Source organism: Pocillopora damicornis, chromosome 11 (genome assembly GCF_964200805.1).
Source record: "Pocillopora damicornis chromosome 11, jaPocDami1.2, whole genome shotgun sequence".
Taxonomy (NCBI): domain Eukaryota; kingdom Metazoa; phylum Cnidaria; class Anthozoa; order Scleractinia; family Pocilloporidae; genus Pocillopora; species Pocillopora damicornis.
This window is the reverse complement of record NC_142680.1, coordinates 23,340,293-23,363,821: the sequence shown is the minus strand read 5'-3', so window position 1 is coordinate 23,363,821 and position 23,529 is coordinate 23,340,293. Positions and strand designations below refer to the sequence as shown.

The following is a 23,529-nucleotide window of genomic DNA, read 5'->3' as shown; positions in this document are numbered from 1 at the left end:
AGGTAGAGAAGAAGGAATATGTGAGTTCAGACATCGGAAAGAATTTAAGGATTGAAATTATGTAAAGACAACTTATTCTCTTATTAAACATTCAAAACGTCTTTTTGTTCATGGGAGGGGTTTGTGCGGTAGCCGACTTCTTCTTTACAAACTCTCTCAGCCCCCCCTCCTTAGGTAGTAGCATTGAAGGCCTGGTAGCTAAGAAGGAGAAAATAAATCAACATGGTGAACGTATTGAGCAAGATCGCAGTGCGGTTGCCGGCTTTAAACTCTAAAGCTTCTGGAATTGCTGTTGCAGCAGTTGCTGCTGGCATTATTGTGCTGTGGAAGAAAAAGCTTGACGAGCTGAGTAGTAAAAGGTTGGATTATAGAATTGTACGAGCAATTCAATCATGCGAAGCATGGCTTGTTCGCCACTGAGATTTTTTGCACTTTGCACCGTCATGCAGACTGCACAGCGCGCTGGTGATTTAAAAGATAGCGATGCCTTTTACTAGAATTAACTGGCTGAAGCTCGGATAGCGGAGTACGTGCATGTTATTTGTTTTTTTATCTTTTGTAACTTACCTAAAAAGTATTCCTTCAATTTGCAGAAAAGATGTGACTGGTGATTTGCATATTACTTTAGAGGAGGTAAATATTATACACTTAATTCATGTTCCCGAGGGAAACAGTTAGTTTTGTTTTCCAGAGAGTCCTGATGTTTCCCTCGACTTCGTCTCGGGAAACATCAGGACTCGAGGAAAAAAAACTAACTAGTTTCCCGAGGGACCATACATCAAGTGCTTTGTTACATAATTATGTAGACTTTCCCTTAAACAATCATGGGGAAAAAACATGCTCTTGTATTCGGCGTGGTTGTGGGCAACAACTGTGCAATTGTATCCTGGTCGGGATAAGAATCAACCAATCACAGTGCTCATTTTGTTGAGTGAAAGTCTTGGTATATAATGATCATTAGTGTTTTGATTTCCCTGCTAAGTAATTTGAGGCATTGATTAATTTTTTAATATATTTATGAAACTCGTGTAAGTTTACCCTTTTCTACTATTTTCAGGAAAAAAACAGAAAGAAAGGAAAGGCTGCTGTTGATGGTGTGTTTTTTAGGTAATAAAAGTTTATTTACTGTTCACCCTGCAAGAATTTAGAATGAAGAGATGCTCATGATCAATAACACATTACCAATAACACATTGTTTGTTTCCTGTTAAATTCTTTTGTGCTTAATGCCATAAGTGCTACATACACAAGATCTTGCTTATGCTTCATTAAAAGTCAGTCATGTGCATCAGTTGGGTAAAAAACATCACATGTGATTAGTGTTGATTTTAATTTTATGTAACCTCTTTTAAAAGATGCTGATTTTTTCACTTTTTTGGAAAATAGGTTATTTTTTTGCCTACTGATAATGTTAGCCACTCTTCAAACTGGTTATCAAAATGTGGTGTTATTCTCTACTCATTACGCAGGCAACTGCTCAAGATTTTAAAAATTATCATCCCTGGATGGCTTTCACCAGAGGTACTTAACACACATTAAGCTTTTTAAGATGTTTGAAGTATTGTATACTGATTTTTTCTGTTTTATTTGGTATGATGGCTTAAATACTGAATTCAACCAATTATGTGGGTTATAATCTATTGTCATTTTAATATCTTCCTGTTGCAACATTTGTTTTGGTCATTAAAGGAAGGAGAGAGTGAGTGGGCTGGGAATTTTTAACTTCCCAATCAAGAAAACTTGGTTTAAAAGTTTTTGTTTTTCAAAATAGAAATACAGTTGTAACTATTAAAACTTTGTAGTAGTCAGTCCTCAAGTAATATTATTCATTACATCTTTAGAGTGGTTACCTGTTACTTGTTGCTGTATCTCTAATAGCTCGGACATACTGTGATGTATGGATGATAAACAATGGGACATCGATTGAGAGGTATGTGTTCATATTGTTTAATGTTTACTGTTTGATTCTACTAATCATTACACTTTGTATTTCAAATATCATCTCAAGTTTGTATTACTTTCATATGATATGTGGAATGCTGCGATTTGTCTGCACACTTCACCATAAGCCATATGACATAACACATCACTATGTGCCATATGACATCACACAACACCAAGTGCCATATGACATCACACATCACCATGTGCTGTATGACATCACACATCACACTTTCATATGACATCACACATCACACTTTCATATGACATCACACATCACCATGTGCGATATGACATCACACATCAAACTGTACCAGATGACATCACACATCACACTGTGCTGTATGACATCACACATCACTGTGCTATATGATATCACACATCACTGTGCTGTAGGACATCACACATCACTCTGTCCAAAGTCATGTATCTGGTTTTAGTTGCTACATGTCGTGGACAATTTCATGAGTTCATGTACTCAACATGCAGACTTAATAAACTGTTTTATATTTTGTGATATATCAGGTCCATTATTGGCGGTGATTTTGGAGGATTTAAAGACAATCTCCTTGCACTGGTTTATGCAATGCCATTTGTAAGTAAATTCAAATACTTTTTTCAAAGTTTTAATCTTTAAAAATAAGGAAAAGTCTACATGAGTTGGATTTTTATGGGTGAGATCTCTGATATCATCACCTGATATAAAACACAATTACACCCTATGTTAAAGTTGATACATTATTGTGTTTTTATTCTTCACAGATATCTGTGATAAACCAACTCTTAAAGGTGCGTGTAAAATTTTGATATTGACTGAATCTTAGAAACTTGTATTGTATGGATCCAAAGGTTTTTGCCTTTCTGAAAGCAGATTTTGTTATTTTTACTTTGTATTAATTTTATACTCAAAAGTTTCTTCAGTTTCAATTGCAGAAGTCTTTGGAGTAATTTGTGCTCTGTTTTTCCTCATTCAGAGGTTTTATTAGGTTTGAGGCTAACATTACTTCTTGTTGTTTTTCGTTACCTTTTCTAGTTTGGATTAAGTGAGCTTAAGTTGAGGTTCCGCTCCAGATTAACTCTTCATCTCTATGAAAAGTATCTAAGGTATTTAAATTGTGAACTCTGTTGTGGAACTGTTTTACTCTATTTTTGAAGTGTCAAGTAAATTGCTCTGGGAAAAAAGACCACAGGATAAAGTTTGATCTCACTGAAACTTTCTTTTCAGCTCTTTTACTTTCTATAAAATGAGCAACTTGGATAACCGCATTGCAAATGCAGATCAACTTCTAACTCAGGTGGGTGTGTAAAAAAAGATAACATGTGATTTGAGGAAGCACAGCACAGGTCAACTACAATACCGAACAGATACTGAAGGTTTATAAGTGGTTGATGCAAGTTAAGTATATCTAACTGTTACTGGATTGTCTCTTTAATGGTCAGAACAATGTAAAGGGATCAATGATTTGATAGTTTGTCACCTACTTTTCCAGTTGGTGTATGTTTTGGTCTTAAGCTTCATATTTACTTGCTTGTCTTCTTATGAATGTGGTTTCAAGATTATCTCTAGAATCTGTATTTTCTTTTTTCATAAAGGATGTGGATAAATTCTGCAACAGTCTTGCTGAACTGTACTCCAATATAAGTAAAGTGAGTAGTACAAAATACAGAGTTTTACACTGGGTTTCCCTATGCTTAGGGTCAGGATTCAGGATATATTTTACCAAAATATTATTTGTTCCTGGTAGTACATTTATTTACATTTATTTAGTTCTGATTGGCAGCTGTATTTACTTGCTTTTTTATCCTTTTTGATTACAACTATTTACAGCCTATACTTGACATAGCCATATATGTACAAAGATTGGCTGGAGCTATTGGTATACAGGTTAGTATAACAGAACCATCTGCGAAACTTAATCAAATAGATTTATATGTCATTTTATTCAATGAATTTGTATTTTTCTAATGTTTACTTTATCTTATAATTGTCACCGTTTTAGGGGCCAGCCATAATGTTGGGATACTTAGCTTTCTCAGGACTTCTGTTAACAAGGTACTGCTAGGATGTACATAACTATACATTCTTCTCTTTTAAATGAACACTCTTTAATGGTCAGTGTGAAATTTTCCAATAGTTAACTATGACTCTGTGTCAAATTTATTTTTTAGTAGACATTATTCAATGTATCACACATTAAGGAACAGCAACTTTGCTGTAGACAATACTTTGTGACTTTGACATGGCATAAGACTTGAATAGAATAAGACTTGAACAGAATAATTTAGTTGAACATTCCATGTGATGATCCAGGCATGGGTAGTTGCGAAAAGGACACGGGTAGTTGCCATTTCATTAACCTGAACCAAAGCTATCACCAGAGTGGATTGAGGAGTTTAAAACCAGACCAATAACGGTTTGCTGACTTAAAAACATATTGGATGTTATGACTTTATAGAAATGGGTATATTGATTTAATAATTTGGATTGTTAAATGATTGTCATGCCTGTTTATGAAAATAAAAAATCTAGATTGCGACGGCCAGTGGGTAGAATGACAGCTGATGAACAACATCTTGAAGGAGAGTTCAGATATGTGAACTCAAGGCTCATAACTAACAGGTAAATAAGATTATTGTACATAATTGGGAGACTAAAAATAAAATGACTCTTATGCCTTTTCTTTAATTAGGAGATGCTTACTCAGTCTACAAATGAATATAAATTTTATTTGAGAATGATAACGGAGAAAAGTGTTTTTTATAATTTATGTGGTACCTCAGCATGTTACAGAGAAGGATGTGTAACCCTCTAGAGTAACTTTACATGACAAACTGCAAAAATTGCAGAGCTGCTTGCATTCTGACATTTCAAGGACTAAGGGCAATACAAGCTACACCCTGAGAGACTCCAAGAACAAACTTAATGTTCAAATGACACCACATTGTGGAATAGCTGTCGATCCTTACAAGACTAGGTGTGTGGTATCCCTGGGGTTGTTGAAATGAGAAATCAACAAAACTCTCTAAAGAATAGCTGATGAATTGCTTGTGATTAAATAAAGTTTAAAAAAAGATCCTGATTCAGCCACAGAGTGAGTAAGCTGTTTGGCTGAAGCAGGGCGACATATGGAAAGAGATCTGTATATTCCATCAGGTAATATTACATAACATATGGTTAGGTTAACTGTTTATTTTGACTTTAAACTTTAGTGAGGAAATTGCTTTCTACCAAGGAGGGAGAAGGGAAAAACTTACAATTGAAAGTACATTTCACAGGCTGGTAAGAAACTTAGATAATTGTAATAATAGTGAATGATTACACAGAATTCTTTATTTACATATTGTTATATTTTTATTTTTTTGTTTTTTGTACCACTATTTCTATCACTTGATAATCAAAGCCTTGTTACTTAGTTATTTGTCTCCACTTGCTGCAACAGGAATGACAAGCACCACTGGATAAAGAAGGAGATAAAAATCTGGCCTTTAGGCTTATTACATTGTTTTGTTTTTGTAGGTTGATCATCTGAGAAATTTCATTCAGTTTAGATCTAGTATGGGAGTTATTGACAATATTATAGCAAAATGTAAGTATTTTACTGGTACAAGAATTGACTTTACCTTTAGATTCAAACACATTTACATGTAGTTCTTTTTCTTTTCATCTATGAGTAGGAGTCAGTTGGTCTGGTTGTGGACTTTGTGTATTTTGTTTTACTAAAAGCTCATATTTTCAAGAGAATCAACTCTCTACTGTCTTCCACTTGGCTAAAAGGAAATGGGAAAGATTCGCTACAAAGGAGAGTTCCTTTCTGATTGTGTTTTTTTTCGGTGTGCTGATTGTAGATATAGCTACTGCTGTAGGATTCTCAGTTGTCAGTCGTCCTTTTCTGAGTGCATCAAGTACAAGGCACATCAACAGCACACACAGTGAGAGAATGGAGGTTTGTTCAATGCATTTCTAAGGATAGCTAGACACAGACAGACAAGCAGTGAGACAGGAATAGGGTTAGGGGAACCTGTTGTAACCTGTGGAGAAACAGGCAGAAAGACGGGCATACACAGATAGAGGGAAAATATCAGACAGACGAACTGTGAGATTGACAAGGACGGATAGACAGACAACATATACAGACAGAAGAACTGAGAGACAGACCAAAAGACAGACTGACAGAAAGACTGACAGAAAGACAGACAGACAGACACAGACTGACAGACAGATAGACAGACAGACCTGACAAACAGCATTAGTGTTCTTGTTAGCTAAATTTCTTTTTCAAATTGTGTCAGGACTACTACAGAAGTGGCAGGATGTTAGTGAAAATGGCAGAAGCTATTGGTCGCCTGGTGTTGGCGGGCAGAGAGTTAACTCGACTGGCAGGGTAAGTTGGTGAACAGAAGCACTAATAAACTCACATACTACTTGCTTGGCTCTAGAATTTTCTTCCTTAAATTTGGGTAACTTGTTTGAAAAAAGGAGTAATTTAACTAAAACTTGGGTATCGATGTGTTTTTCTTCAGGTATACTTCCAGAGTTTCAGAGCTAATGACAGTGTTAAAAGACCTTAGTAAAGGAAAATATCAACGAACTATGATCAATCAGTCGAGTCCACAGGCAGAGGGAGACAGTGAACGGCAAGGTACAAACCACTGGAGCAATATGAATATAATACAAACGTAACATGATTACAATATAAACCATGTTGGGTGATATAAATGCAAGACCTGCGCATGTGAGTTGACGTGAGGCGAGTTTAAGGGCGTCCTTGTTTTTTATGGTTGCGTTTTCTGCGGTTTCTACTCACGACGCGTCCATAAGCCGATGGGAAAGTTTCGTACTGGAATCAGTGGGGCTGGAGCATATGGTAGTGTTGTCCTTGTGCCAATGCGCTTGTCACGAAACATAAGCTCAAGAATATATAGGGCACAAAACCAGAAAAAACTGACATGCTGTCATTTACCTTGTTCAGTGCGTGTAGTTAGCTGTTACTTTATGGCGAGGAAAAATTAAGGGAATGGGGGAGAGCCATACTGATATCGCTGCGTGGTAAGTAAATTGAAAACTGGGAGAGAACAGTGGGAGAGCAGGTGCAAGTAACAATTTCTACAGGCTCTAGAGAATGATTATCTTATGTTAAGTGCATGGTACAGTTCACAATTTAAGAGGCCGCCATAGGGTGTGGGTTTCATTTAAGTCAAAAACTGACAGAGTGAAGCAGTTGTTGTTGGTCTAAGGAAACGTTAATCAGTGCGTCGTCATCGTCATCATTATTGTATAGTGTATTGTAATTAGTGTTACTGTCGTTCTTGTTGTTCTTACCTTACCGTCAAGCTCACTTAAATTTGTTGACAGTTCCAATTTCGACAGATGGATTCACTGTTTCCCTTTTTCTTATTAGATAAGATTCCTAGGTGCTCTTTGGTTCCCAACCAAGGCGAAATAGTTGAAACTGATCATCTAATCAGGTTAGTTCTGTTACACTTTACAGCTTTAAAATCATGTTGTACGTTTGAATTTATTCTGTATGAAACCTGTCATTTAACATGATTGAAGCGAAAAGATGCAATTTTTTTGTTACAGGACTGCACGTCTGCTGTGAATCAGCTTTATCAGATTAGTTTTGTTATAATTTTTAGTCAACATTAAATGGTCTCGTTTTTCGTGGCTATGGGGTTTAATTGTTGCACAATGAAGTTATCAAAATAACAAGAACAAATATTTATTACCACTAATTACTGAATGAAAACAACAAAAAAACACACGAAAATGGTGCTGTAGGGAACTGACTGTGTATGTGACTCGACAAGTGAAACAGTCTTTTCTTTCTTTTTAACAGATTTGAACATGTTCCTCTGGTTACACCCAATGGAGACATTCTAGTGAACGACCTTTCGTTTGAGGTGAGAACCGTCCCACTAAGGTAAATATGTAACACTTGGCTTGGATGTAATAATTTACTGTCTGCACTCACTGATCGGAATCAATACGGTGATTTAACTAATCATGATACGGTAAACACCGTGCTTCTTTCGCTCCGTGGACCATGACGTTTCTCTCCCAGCGATTGGCTGTGGTTCTTCTTTGAGGTTTTAGTGGTTTTTTAGTGATTTGTATTTGTAGTGATACTTATGGGTGACCGTAAAACAATTTCTCGTTAAGGTTTTGTTATGATTGCATATCTTGTACATGAAGCTACTCTATTTTTTCTCCACAGGTTCGTTCGGGCATGAATGTGTTAGTTTGCGGGCCAAATGGATGTGGAAAAAGTTCTTTGTTCAGGATTTTGGGAGAGGTAACATTGTTAGAATACTGGATGTTAGTTAATAAACAAATGTTAATCAAGTAAACTTCTTTAGAGAAATCAGCAATATTCATGACAATTTTATTTTAAAGCCCTTCTTTTCTGGCAAATTAATATCAAGCTCTTTTTTAAGTAGCTCGGTATTGTTTACACTTGGTTTAATATTGAGGTGTTTTGTTTGACAGCTATGGCCGCTGTTTGGTGGTAAATTAGTAAAACCAAACAAGAGCAAGCTTTTCTATGTACCGCAGGTTAGTGATGATTAAACAGGGACAAGTTTTAAGATTTTTCGGGGTACAAAAGATATTCTATTTTCTACACTATTGCGATAATTTGTTATTACTGTTATTATTATTATTATTATTATTATTATTATCATTATTATTATTGTTATTATCATGATTATCATTATTACTGAGTAAGTTGTTAATCAGGTAACTTAAAAAATGACTTTGTCTTCGGCATGCGCACAATCGTTCCCAAATGTTATTTTTCAGCGTCCTTATATGGCCCTCGGAACGTTGCGGGATCAGGTGATTTATCCCGACACTGTGGAAGATTTGCACCGGAAAGGACTTACGGACCGAGACCTTGAGGATTATCTAAAACAGGTTCATGATTTATTAACTCATCAAGTTCAATAATAACCGCACATGTCACGGATCGAATGTTTAAGTTAGAAAATCAAATGTCTCTCATATTGTAAGTTAACCTTCACTATTCCCACATTTATTCGTGAACTTGTGTTTCAGGTTCATCTTGGTAATATTCTTGAGCGGGAAGGAAGCTGGGACTCGATCCAGGTAAACTAATGAAGTGTCAATGACGTTTGAACTGTATCTTGTAAATCATGTTCAATGTTCATGCGGTAAATGACGAAGAAAAGAGTCTTTTTTTTTTTTTATATAGAATTTTTTTATTTCTCTAGGATTGGATGGATGTTCTGAGTGGTGGTGAGAAGCAAAGGATGGCAGTAAGTATGCATTGAAACCTTGACTGCAACCATGTCACACAACATTTATCAGCTTGTGGCGACAGTGTTGCGTGACTTGCTCTTGGTCACTTTCCTGGTTACCTTTGTGGTACTGAACAACAACATGAGCTAATGTTTTGTTTTGTTTTAATTTGAAGAGTGGTGTCTATGATATTAACGTCCTCTTTTCTATACCGTTATTAGATGGCTCGTCTTTTCTACCACAAACCTCAGTTTGCTATTCTGGATGAATGCACTAGTGCAGTTAGTGTGGATGTGGAGGGTTTCATGTATACACGCTGTAGAGAGGTATACCTTCAATCTAGTTAAAATTCTGGTCAGCAGACACCTTCCGCCAATGGGAAGTTTTAAAATACAGGCTTTTTTTTGTCTAAGTCTCTAAAGTGGGCCCCTTAGACCGACGGAAGGTTCAACTGTATTTTTGAAAATTGCACGTTCCCTCACCTCGGCCTTGCTTGAAGTGTTTGAACGGTCTTTTACCGAACCGTGCAACTGAACAACGCGTTGCCTCTTGCTGGGTTGAATGAGGAATTAAATTGCATCTTTTTTTCTCCTGCTTAAACTCGGTAGTGTTTAGTTGCCCTTTCCGATTCCTTTACACTGAATGATATTCTTGTCTTCTCCAGAACAATTTTGCATATAGAATGTTGTTGATGGTATTCGTGCCATGAAGTGTTAAGGAATACTTCCTTTGATCATCAAGCCATAAATACATTGTTTTCTGCATCTAGGTTGGCATCACATTATTTACTGTCTCACATCGTAAGTCGTTGTGGAAATACCACGAGGTTTGTAATTATTTTGTTTTATATACTCCTTTGTTTATGAATTTTTTATCAGCAATGCTACAATAGATTGCCTTCCGTCAGTAGTACCTTGTTCAAGGGCGGTTTCTTTTTGATACGTATACATCAATCTCACAACGCCCATTCCCCCACCTCCCCTTCCCCTCAACAAGATAAAAAGTGTTGGAAGCAGCGGAGTTCCGGATTTGTTCAAGTTACTTTCTCCATTGCTGAAACTGGTAAAACCTAAATGAGCTTTAAAAGGCAAAATCTGACCAATCGGTTTAAAGAAGTCAGACATTAATATTTGACAGACGTGAGTTACTCTCAATCACTGTCTCCCCCTTCAGTCCGTAGCAGGACTCGATTCAGCCTTCTCTGTTGCCATCAAGACAAGATAAGGGGGACAATGCTTGGAGAATAGACACTTCTCTTTCTAACCTGGTATGTTTTCTCTCTGTCTTTATCTTCAGTATGTTTTGTACATGGACGGCAGAGGCTCTTATGAGTACAAACCGATTGATTCTGCTACTACAGAGTTTGGTTCCTAAACATCCTTCTCTGACCTCGATACACGCCACCCGTCGATCAACAACTACAACTGCACACTCAGAACACCGATCGATCCTTCAACTTCTATCCCACTTAGCACTCGCCAATCAATTAAACTGCCCTGCCCAACAAGTCTCAACTGCCTCTTCTTTTCAGGCCTTGTCTTGTTCTGTATTGTATGGTGGTTTTATTGGCTTAGAACTTTTAATTCGTTGCAAACTTGGGTTATTATTTCTAGGAGATCATGACGTAACAATAACGCAAATATTCTGACTCTGGTGAAACTACCCTAACCAAGAAAAATACACGTCACATGTCGTATTTGTCTGCGAGTAGGCATGTGACCATATCGGTCAGCCTGAACAGGCAGGGAAACATTCTGCCTCGCCTATCTGATAACTAAACAAGAGGTGTCAAATGAATCGAGTTTTTTAAAACAATAACCATGATTAAATTTTTTAACTTCGTAACACATCATAATGTTTAGTGGCGCTACGCAAAAGTGTGTTTTAAAAAGACTGCTTGAAAGTGTTACTTTTACTTGGTGGTCGGCTGATGATAGGTAAACTTCATCTTTTAATGATCGGGGAACAGATGCAAATGTTGCAAGTCGGTGGTGTCTCTCTGTTTCTGTTTGGCACAGAATTGCACCTGCCACAAGCTGTGCGTTTTTGTTGCTAAATCTCGACTAAGAGTTTTTTCAGGAATTCCTGTCAGGAGCAGGGCCCGGCAGAATTCCTTTTATTCCATCCATATGTAACAGTCGTTATCCCTCTGGAAGGGAGTAGCTTATCAAAACTACGAAGGGGTGGGGAGGGTGGTGACTTTGATTTTTTTTTTTTTTTTTTTTTTTATATATTAGTTGAGGCACGGTAGTTGCCGATGTAAATCTGAGGAATTTTCAAAACAGTTTAGAGAGATTCAGGGCTGTGCCGCCTTTTCGGTGGTGCAATATATTTTAAAATGTTGATCTGTCATCTTGTTTACAAACTAAACCAAACAAATTTGTTGTCAATGTTAATATTCTCAGCACTTTGTGTTATCTGGTGATTTTATGACTACTGCCTCGTCACACAATTTAGGTTAGAAATTAAACATGGCGAACCCTGATATTGAGATGTAAGGGCTATTGTGTGTGCTTTATCTGTTAACAGTTTCTGTGGTTCTGAAGGCGACACGAAAGCGTTACACAGCTTCACCATGTACGGCTTTATTGCAAATCCTTGATAGGTTTGATCAGATAAATAGAATGCTTCATTCGATAGTTGAATCTAACGATATAAGATATTTCAAACGGTTACTTGAATCCTATTTAATTAATTTGCCAAATACCGAATGAATTTTATAGCGAGGTGACTTGTTAAATTACGTTCTACATAAAAGGTAAATTCAACTCTAATTTAAAGAGGGAGCCTCACGTGTAAGTCTTCATGGCTTCTTGAGACTTCCTCGCCTTTCCCCTTTGCTATTTTCTATTTTTTTATGTATTATCTATGCAAATTAACTTTGTTCCCCTTTTAACATATAATAAAGGCAAATGATAAATACATGAAATAAAATAAAATCCCGTCACAGCTCAGTCAAAGAATCCTACGACCCATTTGGAAATTGTATGGCTGATAATAATCTGGTGAAGGTGTGGTGTCGCTCCACTTTCTCTGATGCCAAGTAAATGATATGCGTATAATACTACAATACCCGATGGACTTAACTTCTTTCTTCGTTTATTCTTGTAGCACATGCAGATAACAAGAGTGCAAATACATGTAAACCTCGTTTTGTTTTACTAAGGGAATCCGCTTCAACGCCAGTTGTGTTTTGAGCCAAACATCTGCAAAGGGAACTGAAATAAAGCATTCTGTTTACTGATTCCTTATCGATAAAACGATTTCATTTTCGAGATCTTCGCGAACTTAGTAGTGCTCCTGCCTCAAAATGCATTCTTAAGAGACACTTCTCATAATCGTTTTTAAAAACGTAGCGCATGGAACAATAAAGAACTGCCCTTGGATAATAATCGGGCCAGTAATTAACTTGTCGTGAAAATGCGTAAGCTTTCCAGAACATATCATTCTCGTTATTTATTAAAGCCTCGGTTAGTTTATAGATTCGATCGGCATCTATAGACTTATTTGCAAACAAGGGGTATTTCTTGCTGAATGTGTAATCCAACCGCCACACAGGAGTGGAGGACACTGAAAAAAAAGGTAAAGATACATTTAATCTTTTTAGACACAAACTGGGAAACGTTTGAAAGTGAAGAATAATGTAAAACTTCGTTTCAAATGGTGACACTAATTCTAAAGGTATTATATATACGGATTTTCAATTTTCGTTTGTTTAGTGGTCGCCGATGCCTATAATGTTACAACTCTCCACAACTCGGCATGATCGTTAATGCGTCCTTGTTTTGATTAGTTACAGAGCCACGCCGTTACCTTTGGTCAAGTCAAGGTCAATGTAGTATTGATTGTAGTCATAAAGAGACATTGATTGTTCATCTAATATCATCACACGGAAGGCTGGATTACTCTTGTAATCTGGACTAAGAGAGGGAGCGATCAATGCAAAAGACTTCCTTGCGTCATTAGAGACAGAGTCAGAGTTTGATTCCAGAGTCTGAAGTCTGAAGTCGTCTTTGTGCACGTGACCAAATAGCTGACCTACAAATAAAAAATTTGAAAATCACAGGATCATTAGTTACAATTTAACCCTTTATTCCAGTTAACTTCTGTGAAATTACGCTAAGCAGATCTTTTTCAGTTTTCGTCGCAAAAACGTAATTTGACTGCCATGACTAAAGGGGTGTCTTGATGTCCAGTATTGAAACACACATGCATACAACGAAAGTTTAGTGGAAGCCTAGTATTGAACAAAAATTCACTCCCCTCTTGTATGCTAATTGAAAGTAGGAGAGAATACTTTTTTTGTTAAATTACTATCAATTTGTAAAATCTTCTCACCAGCTATCACTTTGTGATACTGAGGATTTAGTGATTAAAACAATACTTGGATATCAGTGCTTGCTCATCAGTATCACGTTCATAACGCTTGATAACGGCAAACGTTCTTCATTAAAATCCTAAACAGAAATCACTTACCCTGGTGGAATGTGACTTGCTATCAGTACTCTCTTCCCTCGTCCTTCAGCAGACTCGAGTTGACTTTCTAACCACGACAACTGACTTAACGCAGTTTTACGAACTTGAAGATTGTCTTGGTTGCTTTTGTAGTGCCAGTATATGGTATTCAATACAATTAAAATCATTCTCCCATCTAAAGATCAAAGTTATTTGATCAGTTTGGTCACTGGTCGACGGAAAGGCATTAATTTATAGTCTTGCTGAAAAAATATGGCGCTTAGGCCTGCGCGGTGTTGGAAGACGTTCAGTTCGACCCAAAGAAAAATTATCTCTCTTCATAGGCTCAATGGATCGACAAATAATTTTTTCTCCCCGCCAAATTAAACGCTACAAATATCTCATAACATTAGGGCAATAAGTTTCCTCGAATTTAAATGCTCAAAAATACCTGCAATGCTTGCATTGTAGTAACCGCCCTCAAGGAAGGTTTCTCTTAACGTGTTACTAAATGTAGATTTGCTTGCATCGCCTGCGCTGCCATCATAAATCATTAACGGTTGCCATGAAGACAAGACAGAGTTGTACCAATCACTGGTGTTCGGTAAAGTGAGTGGTACCAGATAATCATGTAAACCAATGACAGGAAACACAGGAATATCAGGAAAAACTGCATGTGTCTCATTCGCTGTCCTAATCATGGCTTCGAGAATGTGCTGTTCATCAACATCAACTTCATGTGCAGAGAAGTCTCCTACAAAGATAAAAAAGGAAGGGGAAAAAAGTAATGGACATTTTGGTGATTATTTGAAATTACATCTGTCACTGATCGACTGCAATAAAGCATAATTAGCTTGCGCAGCTGCATTCATCTCAGCGGTGTTCAGAAGTTCAATAATCTTTATTTTATCGCTATGGCTATGGGCCAAACAAAGGCAACGGCTCGATTCTAGCTTGAGGAGTTTTGATACCGACTTCCATTGAATGTACTGAATGACTATACTCAGGGTAACGCAAGTTAAAAAAACAATCAATGATAGTTAATTTCATGTCTATTTGAGCGACTCAGTGATTCCAAGGGAAACAACCTGCAAAGAGATAAAACGTGGTTTAATCCGCAACACCTCAAAAGTGCCAGGCAATTATTCAGAACCATTCAAAAGCCGTCAGGAACAAAATGTTCAAAACAAACGCGCAGTCTCTATTGTTTTACGCAAGTCTTCTAATTCAAAACAGAAAGACCTCGTAGTTTGTTGTTTTTGTGTATTTCTTTATCTTCGTGTTTGATGGTTTGTTATATAATATGTTTAACGACTACTTGGTACGATACCTTTTCACTAAGCCTGATAAAGGTTCTGGAGTTGTAATGATGGACAAACCCGAATATATCCGCCTAGTAAGCGCTGCTTCCGTTGACAACACCCCTAAACTTTCACACGTTGATCACAAACGACCGGCAAAAATGCGTGGACGACCACCTAAGCATTTTCGCCCTCTCCTACAGAAAGAGAAAGAGTTGCAAGAAAATTTACGTCAAATTTTGCCTGAAGAAATTGCCAATTCACTTTCTCCAAAGAGTTCCAGGCTCACTCATCTTTATGGCTTACCTAAGACTCACAAAGCCACGCTGGGATGAGGTCTATTTTATCAGTAACCGGAACCTACAATTACAATCTGGCTTGATGGCTTGAAGAAAAGCTGAAACCACTTTCCATAAATTAGTATACAATCACTGACACCTTTGTCTTTGCTGATGAGATTCGTACTCATTCTATGAATAAAGACATATTGGTCTCTTATGACGCCACAGCTCTCTTCACTTATGTGCCTTTAGATGAGACTATCAACATCGTGGTCAACAAAGCCTACACAGATGATTGGTTCAACAAAACCAATGGCCTTAATCTGCAAAAGGATCAGCTTGCTGAACTACTCAAAATTGCCACAACCAATCAGCTTTTTCAGTTAAATGGTCAACTTAACCCTAACCCTAGGTTGCGCTCTATTTTCAGTCGTCTTGACAACCCTATGGGCCGTACTGATTCCGCTATTAATAATTTAATTTTTAGAAATGCTTCGGCAAGCACAGCGGAAAGAAACGCCGATGATAGAGGCACAGTAAGAATTAGTCTTCCATTCAAAGATCAAGTGGCCCCTGATGCGGTTCGGAAGCAGTTGGGCGATCGTAGCCGTAAGATTCTCCCAAGATTGCAGCCTGTTTTTGTGAGCAAGAAATTGGGGCAAGATCTTAAACCAAAAGAAATGAAGCCGTCAATTGTGAATCGGCAATGCGTTGTTTACCGTTTCTCATATGATCTGTGCGATGCAGATTATGTCAGGTACACAGCCCGACACCTTCATCAACGCATTGCTGAGCACAAATATTCGACAATCGGTTGACATTTCGTGGAAGCTCACGGTAGCAACCACCTTTTGAAAGAAAACCAATTTAGAGTTTTAAGAAAGTACCAAGGAAATTTGATTGTGATCAAGAATCTCAAGCCAAATTTAAATATCCAGGCGCACCCCATACGTGCATTACTATTGTTCTTTTCTAACGGTTTAGCTTTTTATCACCCATTGTTATTTTGGTGTATTTATAGAGAGTGCAACTTGTAAATATATTTTTTGACTTTCAATTGATAAGGACGTTTAGCCAACTTCGAAACGTCGTCGTTTTTTATAAATTCTAAAATTTTTTTTTAAGAAATATTTTATCGCAATTTTTTATAGTTAAATGTTTTTCTATATCACTTCTTCTTCGATACGTTTTTGCATAATTTTGATGACAAATACGAAATTAAAAAAATATCATGGGACTTACCTGAGATCAGTATGAAATTCAGCTTTGTGCCGTCTGTAGCGTTCTTTATCGCTTCTAAGCTACTTTTCAGCAACAATAGTGTAGTGTCACACCCAATTCTACCCAAAGAAGCTTTAAACTCAGCTGTTTTGATGGATCCGTTTACTGCGCGACACATGTCACGCTTTGGAATGGAGCTGTTGTACTTCAGATCTAAGTTGACATCTGTGAGATGTATAAAATGGACCAAAGTCTGTTGAGTTGTAAATTTCTCCTCAGATCCTGAAGTTCCTTGCTTGTAATTCGAGTCACAGTCAGGACAATGAAGACAAAGTACAAACGTGAGAATCAACATCAACGACAGAACAACGCAAAGACTTCTCAGAAATATTAGCAAGACCAATACAGTGAGTCTTTTCCTTTTCCGATTGTTCTCGGAATCGTTTGGAGACGATATTTCTAACTGTTCAGTCATTTCGATTGTCTAAGAGACACCCGAGGTAGTGTTGCTTCGTCACTGAAACAATGCGGGAGTGACAGTTGAAGAGATAAGCATAGCAAGTCATTGGTAATGTAATTTATCTCCTAATAAACTGATGGTGTTAAATATTGATATTTTTTCATTTGTATGACATCACTTGTAATGTATCCTATTGGCTCTGATTGTTTTGTGTTACAAAATGATCGATTCAGATATGGGCGAGAACGGTGTTGTTTAGACTGGCAGACAAGAACTTCTCTGTCAGCGGGTTAAATCCAAAATAAAGTTTTTTTTTAAAGTCAAGCTAGAATCATTTATTCATTTCTTGAAACGAGCAAGTGTAAAGGAAGTCCTGGATTTATCAGGTGATCAGATAGGGTTCCCAAAAGCAGATACCATAGTTACAGACAGGACATGTCTCAACACGGAAGCGTTCCTTTGATGAGTACGCCACAGAAAAATCCTTTAGTTGTCATGTGCTTAGGACAAAGACAAAAAGACTGTCCTAAGGTCACCAGGATTAACTAGCACCACTCCAACTTTGGATGACACCCTCTTAAACTGCTTCAACAGTTTTCACCATGGTTCTACCTATACCCTCTGTTTTTGCCTATTGTCTACACATACCACGTGATCTAAAGCGATCACAGAAACTGCATCTTCTCCAAATCGCTCTCCAAACCGCAGAATTCTGAAAACGATGTTTCTCTTTGTCACTTTGGAATAATAGATGCGTGGTATTTGAGGACGAGAACGTCATAGGGGTAACACGTCGTACATGATAGTCTCTCGCATGCCAATCACTCGAAAATTGCGCGTGCGTGAAACTTTCACAAGATGGTTCAAATGCACAGTTTACGGGCCAAACGGAAAATATTATTCTTACGCAAGATGGAGGAAATGTTTACAATAACGCTTGGACGAAAATGTCATCACTAAGCTAACATTGAGAAAGGTTTATCTTGACAACTGGTGTCACTTTACGTAAAGTGGAATTTGCCGATATCACCGTGGTTTTTTTATGGCGAAAAAACCAGTAGAGATGAGATAAGTGAGACGGTTTGAAATAATTTCACAGCGCATAGTATTTAACGGGTTAAGAATTGTGGAGGAAACTGAAGAAATAGTTTTTTTTTAGCGAAAATGGAAGCTGTAATTTGACCTGTCAGCAATATTATTAATTCATACTGCAGGATGATTGTTCTGTGTTAATATTAATTTTCTTTTTTTCACAGAGATGTGGATTATTTGAGATCGAATTCATGAAACTTTTATGATTCGAAGTGTTTTCAATTTTGATAATTACAAAGGGGCGAACACCTTTGGAAAGGAGTTGGATTGGAAATTACTTAACAAATATAGTCATGATGTCTGATGTTCTTGACGACTGTTTCCAGCGCATCTTACTTCACCATACAGCCATTAGATTTGTGGCTACTTATTCGTTTCCATTCAATTATTTTAAAACCAAGTGCGTCGAGTCCGTATTTCACGTTAAATTATTCTATCGATTCTTCATTTATTTTACTTATTATTTACGCAGTAGCAGGTGGGATGAGGTACTAATTGAGATAGGGTTTGTTGTTTGCTAGCACGTATCAGTTTAAGTTTTTTGTGTCGTATGGAAATTTGAAGAAAAGTATTCCCGTGTGAACGAACGCTCCTCAAATAGCAAAACTTCGTTCGATTTTGTGCAAAACTATTTAAAAAAATACTATGGACATCATTGTCCTTCTTCTGGACATGGTATTAATAACATTCTGCAGATTGGAGTCAACAACTGCAAAGTGCGACGGAAAATTTGAACTGAGTAGACTTAACCATGGCCACTTGGAGCAAGGAATTAAAAACCATGCCATAGTGGGACACAGTTTTAAAAATTTCACGTTGCCAAAAATTTATGACTGTCATATCCAGTGTTTTGATGAGAAATGTAAGTGCCAAGCATTTCAGATATCTGGGGATCGCTGTGAGCTGTTGGATGAAGATAGATCTTCAACTCCTGATGAGTTCATATATACTCCTGGATATGCTTACTTTGATATGAGCAGGGAATATATTCACCAGGTAAGGGTGAGATGTCTACTGGATGCAAATATTTCGCTCATTCGAAATGCTGGTTTATCTCACTTCTACTTTTTCTGACGGCTTTCGAAAACGACTTGGATGTTAAGTGCCGCTCTCGCTAAGAGCGGTCCTCTCGACTTCCTGTCGGAAAAAAGTTTTCTTTTATTTTTTGCCCATGAAAAGGGTTTAGGACACATCTTTCAAAAATAGTTTAGTTGTTCTCCACTTCTCTCTTTTTACGTCGCCACAAGCCAAAAATGATTTTTGGCTAGACCATCCCAGTGAACAGCAATCGAAAATGTAAATTTCAAAGATTTTGTCCAGCGCGCAGCGACTGCAACAATGCGGCTCACGGAATTCTATCTTGCTACAAGTTACAAGATGTATTCAATGTCTAATCATGTGTCAAGTTTTCAAGCTCGTTCTATAACCATTGAAGTTTACGATTAAAGCTCCAACATGCAAATTGAAGAGGATCTTGTTGTTTAACAAAGGATTGACAGTTTTGCGCAGTTTTGAGGGATCTAGTTGGTAAGGTAACGTCAAACCCTTAATAATTAGATTGCTAGGGTTTATGCATCGTAGTGAGTAGCAGTGTGTTAACTTCAACACCAGTTTCTGCTCATTTTACAGCCAAATAATCTATGATATGTGTATTGTAGGTAACTTCAGACAGCGCATATCCAGACTCACACTGCAGTAATCAATGCTGTAGTCATAGTGTGTGTCTTAATGGCGCCACGTGCACCGAACTCTGTCAGGACGCCAAACACAAGTTTAAATGTTCATGTGCACCAGGATATGTCGGGAAATTTTGCCAGAAGCGAAGAACTGCTTGCAAAGAGCAGCTTTTAATGGACAAGAAGTCATCATCGCAAGCTTACTGGCTGTTTGATCCGACAAGCAACTCTTGGTACGAAACCTTTTGCGATTTCACCACTGAAAATGGTTTTGTTTGGACTCTTATTGAATCGTTCAGCCTGGTTAATAACCAAAATTTTGCGGATAAATCATTCTATAAAGATTATCCTGTCATTGAGAACGATTTTAACTGGAATAAGTTCCGCTTGTCTTTGAACCGGATGGAGTCAATTGCTAACCAGTCCTCTCACGTGCGTGCAACATGCAACTTTAACACTGATGGTCTGAACTTCACTGATTACTTGAGAGCCAAACTGACTGATATCGATGTGATGCGGAAGAAATTCAACGATTGCAGGAATTACGAATACATTAACGTCCGTGGTTACGGTTGCCATGACTGCACTGCAGTGTTTGTTCAGCAGAATATGTGGCATGCACACGTGGACTCGTATCATGATTATGGAGCAGGGTGTCAGTTGAAGGCATCAGGAGCAATAAAGGACCCAGCGGGGGAGGATGACTTTGGTTGGTACGAAACAGTAAACCCCATTCATAGGTGCTCTTCAAATAACAACTCCACCACACAGTGGTGGTTTGGAGAACACGAAGATTATTTCAGTGAGCAGTAAGGGACCCAGGGCTTTAGATACTAATTGAGCAAAAGATATTTGTTCGAATTCTTAAATAAAACCGTTTTCTTATATGCTATAGAGAAGATAAAATTTGGAAATCAAGGCAAACTGATGTTAACGAAGCTAAGCACAGTTTTGCGCTGGGTGGTGATTTGTTACCACAGACCTGAGACAACCGGCGGCGCCAGCCAGTTTGCGCGCTCGCACATATACATCGTTTGATTAAGAAAGATGTGCATTTATAATTTTATTCTTACGATTACGAAAATTGCAAGAATCTTTATCCTCCTTAAGTGTCTATATCAAACTGTGTTCAATTTATACTATTCCCTTTTAGTTTTCATAGTAACACTTGAATATAATTTGATGAATGTGCTAATATATACATCTTGTTACTTGTTAATATCGTGATTATAAAATATCATAACACAGCTGCCATCTGTCATGTTTATGATTATGACAAGTGTTCTGCAGTTGTGCCACAAGTTGCTATCATCTTAATCCTAAAGTTAATTGTAGCCTATAAATATAACCCTTGGTAACAACTAACTTTTGAAAATTGTTTCTTTTTAAAGTAATTTTGTTTTTAATGTTTCATTAGAGTCCAGTCGAACAACTCCATGTGCCCTATTCTCTAGCTGTAACTATCATTTCGTGCACAAGACAATCAGTTTTGTAATTATCTCAAAGCTAAGCAATTATCCATCAGTTTATAGCCCCGAAATGTTTTCAAAGGAGTTTAGAAAAGAATGCGATATGTAAGATACATAAAAAAAAAACAAACAAAAAGCAAGTAATATAATTGTGCAATTTTTGTAGAATTAAGCGATGTTAGTATTTACCACACGAGAGAATAGTGCTTTTCGTGAACGCTGGTTGGTTAGTTCGGAAGTGAATAGCGAGTACAATTCACTTCCACTTTGGTAAATCTTTGTTAACTATTGTGTGTTAAGTGCCCTGACAAAAAATAAGAAATTTAAAAAAACTTGACTTGCTTTTTTAAATTAACATCAGGATCATTTTATTCCTTTTCTGTTTCCATGGGGCCCTGTACTAACCCGAAAAATTTTTTGCGTTTCCACTCTGATAAAATGTTTTGAATTCTTCATTACGCCGAAATAACTGGGGAACCAAAAACGTCACCAAGACTTTTCCATGTTAAACATCTGATAAAAGATTTAAACTGATATTTAAACAAGTTTAAGTTCCTTTGAAAGAAAATTGAATCACGTACGAATAACATATTTTTGTATTGAAATTGCCCAATTTAAACGCAGCTGTTGCGTGTGAAATTTACCCTGAATTAAGTCGTACAGGAACCAATTACATGTGAGTACGTATGATGGCGCAGGTTAACTTAGCGCGCTCATCATTATTTAGAGACCAGAGGAACTTCGCCATTCAATTTAGCCTGGAGATTTGTACAGCGAACTTTATCAGTAATTCAAGAAACTTAGAGGTAGGAATCTCCCTTTCATCAGTTACATGGTCTGTTGAAGCCCTAAATGTAATAACTGTCCTAAATGTAATAAAGTCCTAAATGTAATAACAGTTGGTCCTAAATGTAATAAAGCCATAAATGTACCAACGTTCGGTCCTAAATGTAATAAGCCCCCTATGCAGTCGTTTAACTACGCTAACATTGAGATGTTAAAGTGACAGCTGTTGCACTAAAGAATCCTCTGACCAATATTCATGGCATATTGCGGGCTCGCTGATATTAATCAGCGTCTTGCTATTTGCCAAAGACGTAGGTTGAGAAGCATTGGCTTCAAAACCTTATACTGATGTGCTTTTGGCATCAAATTGACGGACGCAAAGGAATGAGAACGCTGGTCAATAGCTCTCTTAATATCTTTGGCTCAGACTCTATAAGTGTAACAGATTTTGACGATATACTTGTGTGATCAGCGCTGAAGTTAACACTTCATAAAACGAATTACAAGGAAAAGGAAGTCCACCGACTTATACGTTAGACAAATTCCGGGTTCGGAAGTGCTTTGTACTGTCTTCCTTTGCCAGATTTGTATGGGTCTGAATAAAATATATTCATATGCGTTATTGACCAAGCGTGAGGTCAAAATGGCTGGACATTGCCGAGTTCTTTTTTTTTTTTTTTTTTTTGCGTTTTTGCGGACTGAGACGAAGTCTCGGTCCATAAAAAAGTAAAAAACGAACAAGGCTAATATCCAGTCATCTTGACTGAACAAGCTTCGTCTTGTATTCTCTTGGCTTGGTCATTAAAGGATTAATTGTATAGCAAAAGATTTCACTCTGATAAGAATCAAGAATGGCTTGTTTATTTCGAGAACCGATAGAGAAAGCCAACTGTGTTTGCAACACAATAAACCCAAGAGGGTCGTTTATTTTTTTTCTATGTATATGCCGACATTGTCCAAAAGTTACGAACTTTGTAAGTTTTCTTACGTGGCATCAATACGGGGAATCCCGAGCGGGCGAGGGTGGGCCCATCATGCCCGCTCAGGTAGCCAATCAGAACACAGGATTCACTTCATCTTGCCCGCGCGCGCTGCTAGCTATATGATAAAGTGACTTACGGAGCAAGATATCTACTGACCAATCATATATTATTCCATTTCACGATCACAGGTCTCGACATGTTGCCTTTTTTCCACTCAAGAGTCAAATTGAACCGTTGAGCTACAACATTCAACACATGATGGTCAGTTGATGGTCTAATCAACCATTCAATTTTTTCCTTTAGCCCCCTAATGACGGTTCATCAGTTCCCGAACCGAAATATTGAAAAAACATATATTTTAAAGTTGATCTCAAGTTTATATTTCATTTTTTGTCTTCATCTCTTCTCCCCGCCGTGAGGGGAGAAAATGAATAAATAAATAAATAAATGAATGAAAAAAGAAAGCTCAACAGTTTCCACTTTTAGTCATATGGTACATGAATTGATTACTGAGGTGGAGTAAAGCCATAGAGGGCTACAAATGCAATATCCGAGGTTCAAAATTGAATAAATCAAGATAGCCATTCTTAAAAATGAACTCAAAATG

General features: G+C 37.3%; 3 protein-coding genes across 3 annotated transcripts; 2 read left to right on the top strand and 1 right to left on the bottom strand.

Annotated features, from left to right (window-relative positions):
* Window positions 1-160: 160 nt before the first annotated feature.
* LOC113678399 (ATP-binding cassette sub-family D member 3) lies at window positions 161-11,683 on the top strand. Its single transcript, XM_027195284.2, has 28 exons — window positions 161-359; window positions 594-633; window positions 1,058-1,107; window positions 1,469-1,520; window positions 1,841-1,929; window positions 2,466-2,535; window positions 2,703-2,729; window positions 2,974-3,044; window positions 3,166-3,235; window positions 3,534-3,587; window positions 3,769-3,825; window positions 3,941-3,993; window positions 4,471-4,560; window positions 5,151-5,220; window positions 5,458-5,527; window positions 5,787-5,884; window positions 6,231-6,322; window positions 6,462-6,580; window positions 7,340-7,406; window positions 7,778-7,841; window positions 8,156-8,233; window positions 8,428-8,493; window positions 8,740-8,853; window positions 8,995-9,045; window positions 9,171-9,215; window positions 9,420-9,524; window positions 9,968-10,024; window positions 10,495-11,683. Exons 1-28 carry the CDS (start codon window positions 223-225, stop codon window positions 10,570-10,572), a joined length of 2,034 nt encoding a protein of 677 aa, XP_027051085.2. The 5' UTR covers window positions 161-222; the 3' UTR covers window positions 10,573-11,683.
* Window positions 11,684-11,767: 84 nt separating this feature from the next.
* Window positions 11,768-17,025, bottom strand: LOC149038334 (sphingomyelinase phosphodiesterase C-like). Its single transcript, XM_089186457.1, has 7 exons — window positions 16,478-17,025; window positions 14,105-14,407; window positions 13,675-13,849; window positions 13,614-13,623; window positions 13,537-13,555; window positions 13,012-13,236; window positions 11,768-12,768 (listed from the first exon to the last, which is right to left on the bottom strand). The coding sequence occupies exons 1-7, from the start codon at window positions 16,929-16,931 to the stop codon at window positions 12,464-12,466; spliced, it is 1,491 nt and encodes a 496-aa protein (XP_089042583.1). The 5' UTR covers window positions 16,932-17,025; the 3' UTR covers window positions 11,768-12,463.
* A 1,494-nt stretch (window positions 17,026-18,519) lies between these two features.
* LOC149038333 (uncharacterized) lies at window positions 18,520-21,289 on the top strand. Its single transcript, XM_089187321.1, has 2 exons — window positions 18,520-19,004; window positions 19,667-21,289. The coding sequence occupies exons 1-2, from the start codon at window positions 18,654-18,656 to the stop codon at window positions 20,495-20,497; spliced, it is 1,182 nt and encodes a 393-aa protein (XP_089043447.1). The 5' UTR covers window positions 18,520-18,653; the 3' UTR covers window positions 20,498-21,289.
* The last annotated feature ends 2,240 nt before the right edge of the window (window positions 21,290-23,529 follow it).

What these genes read in the sequence shown, in the direction of transcription:
- LOC149038334 (XM_089186457.1), bottom strand. Translation starts at nt 16,931, where the DNA reads ATGACTGAACAGTTAGAAATATCGTCTCCAAACGATTCCGAGAACAAT. An exon ending in CTACAATGCAAGCATTGCAG is followed by an intron (nt 13,850 to 14,104) that starts GTATTTTTGAGC and finishes TTTGATCTTTAG; the next exon opens with ATGGGAGAATGATTTTAATT. An exon ending in TGACCTTGACTTGACCAAAG is followed by an intron (nt 12,769 to 13,011) that starts GTAACGGCGTGG and finishes CTTTTTTTTCAG; the next exon opens with TGTCCTCCACTCCTGTGTGG.
- LOC113678399 (XM_027195284.2), top strand. Translation starts at nt 223, where the DNA reads ATGGTGAACGTATTGAGCAAGATCGCAGTGCGGTTGCCGGCTTTAAAC. An exon ending in CTCTATGAAAAGTATCTAAG is followed by an intron (nt 3,045 to 3,165) that starts GTATTTAAATTG and finishes CTTTCTTTTCAG; the next exon opens with CTCTTTTACTTTCTATAAAA. An exon ending in GGGAGACAGTGAACGGCAAG is followed by an intron (nt 6,581 to 7,339) that starts GTACAAACCACT and finishes TTTTCTTATTAG; the next exon opens with ATAAGATTCCTAGGTGCTCT.
- LOC149038333 (XM_089187321.1), top strand. Translation starts at nt 18,654, where the DNA reads ATGGACATCATTGTCCTTCTTCTGGACATGGTATTAATAACATTCTGC. An exon ending in GCAGGGAATATATTCACCAG is followed by an intron (nt 19,005 to 19,666) that starts GTAAGGGTGAGA and finishes TGTGTATTGTAG; the next exon opens with GTAACTTCAGACAGCGCATA.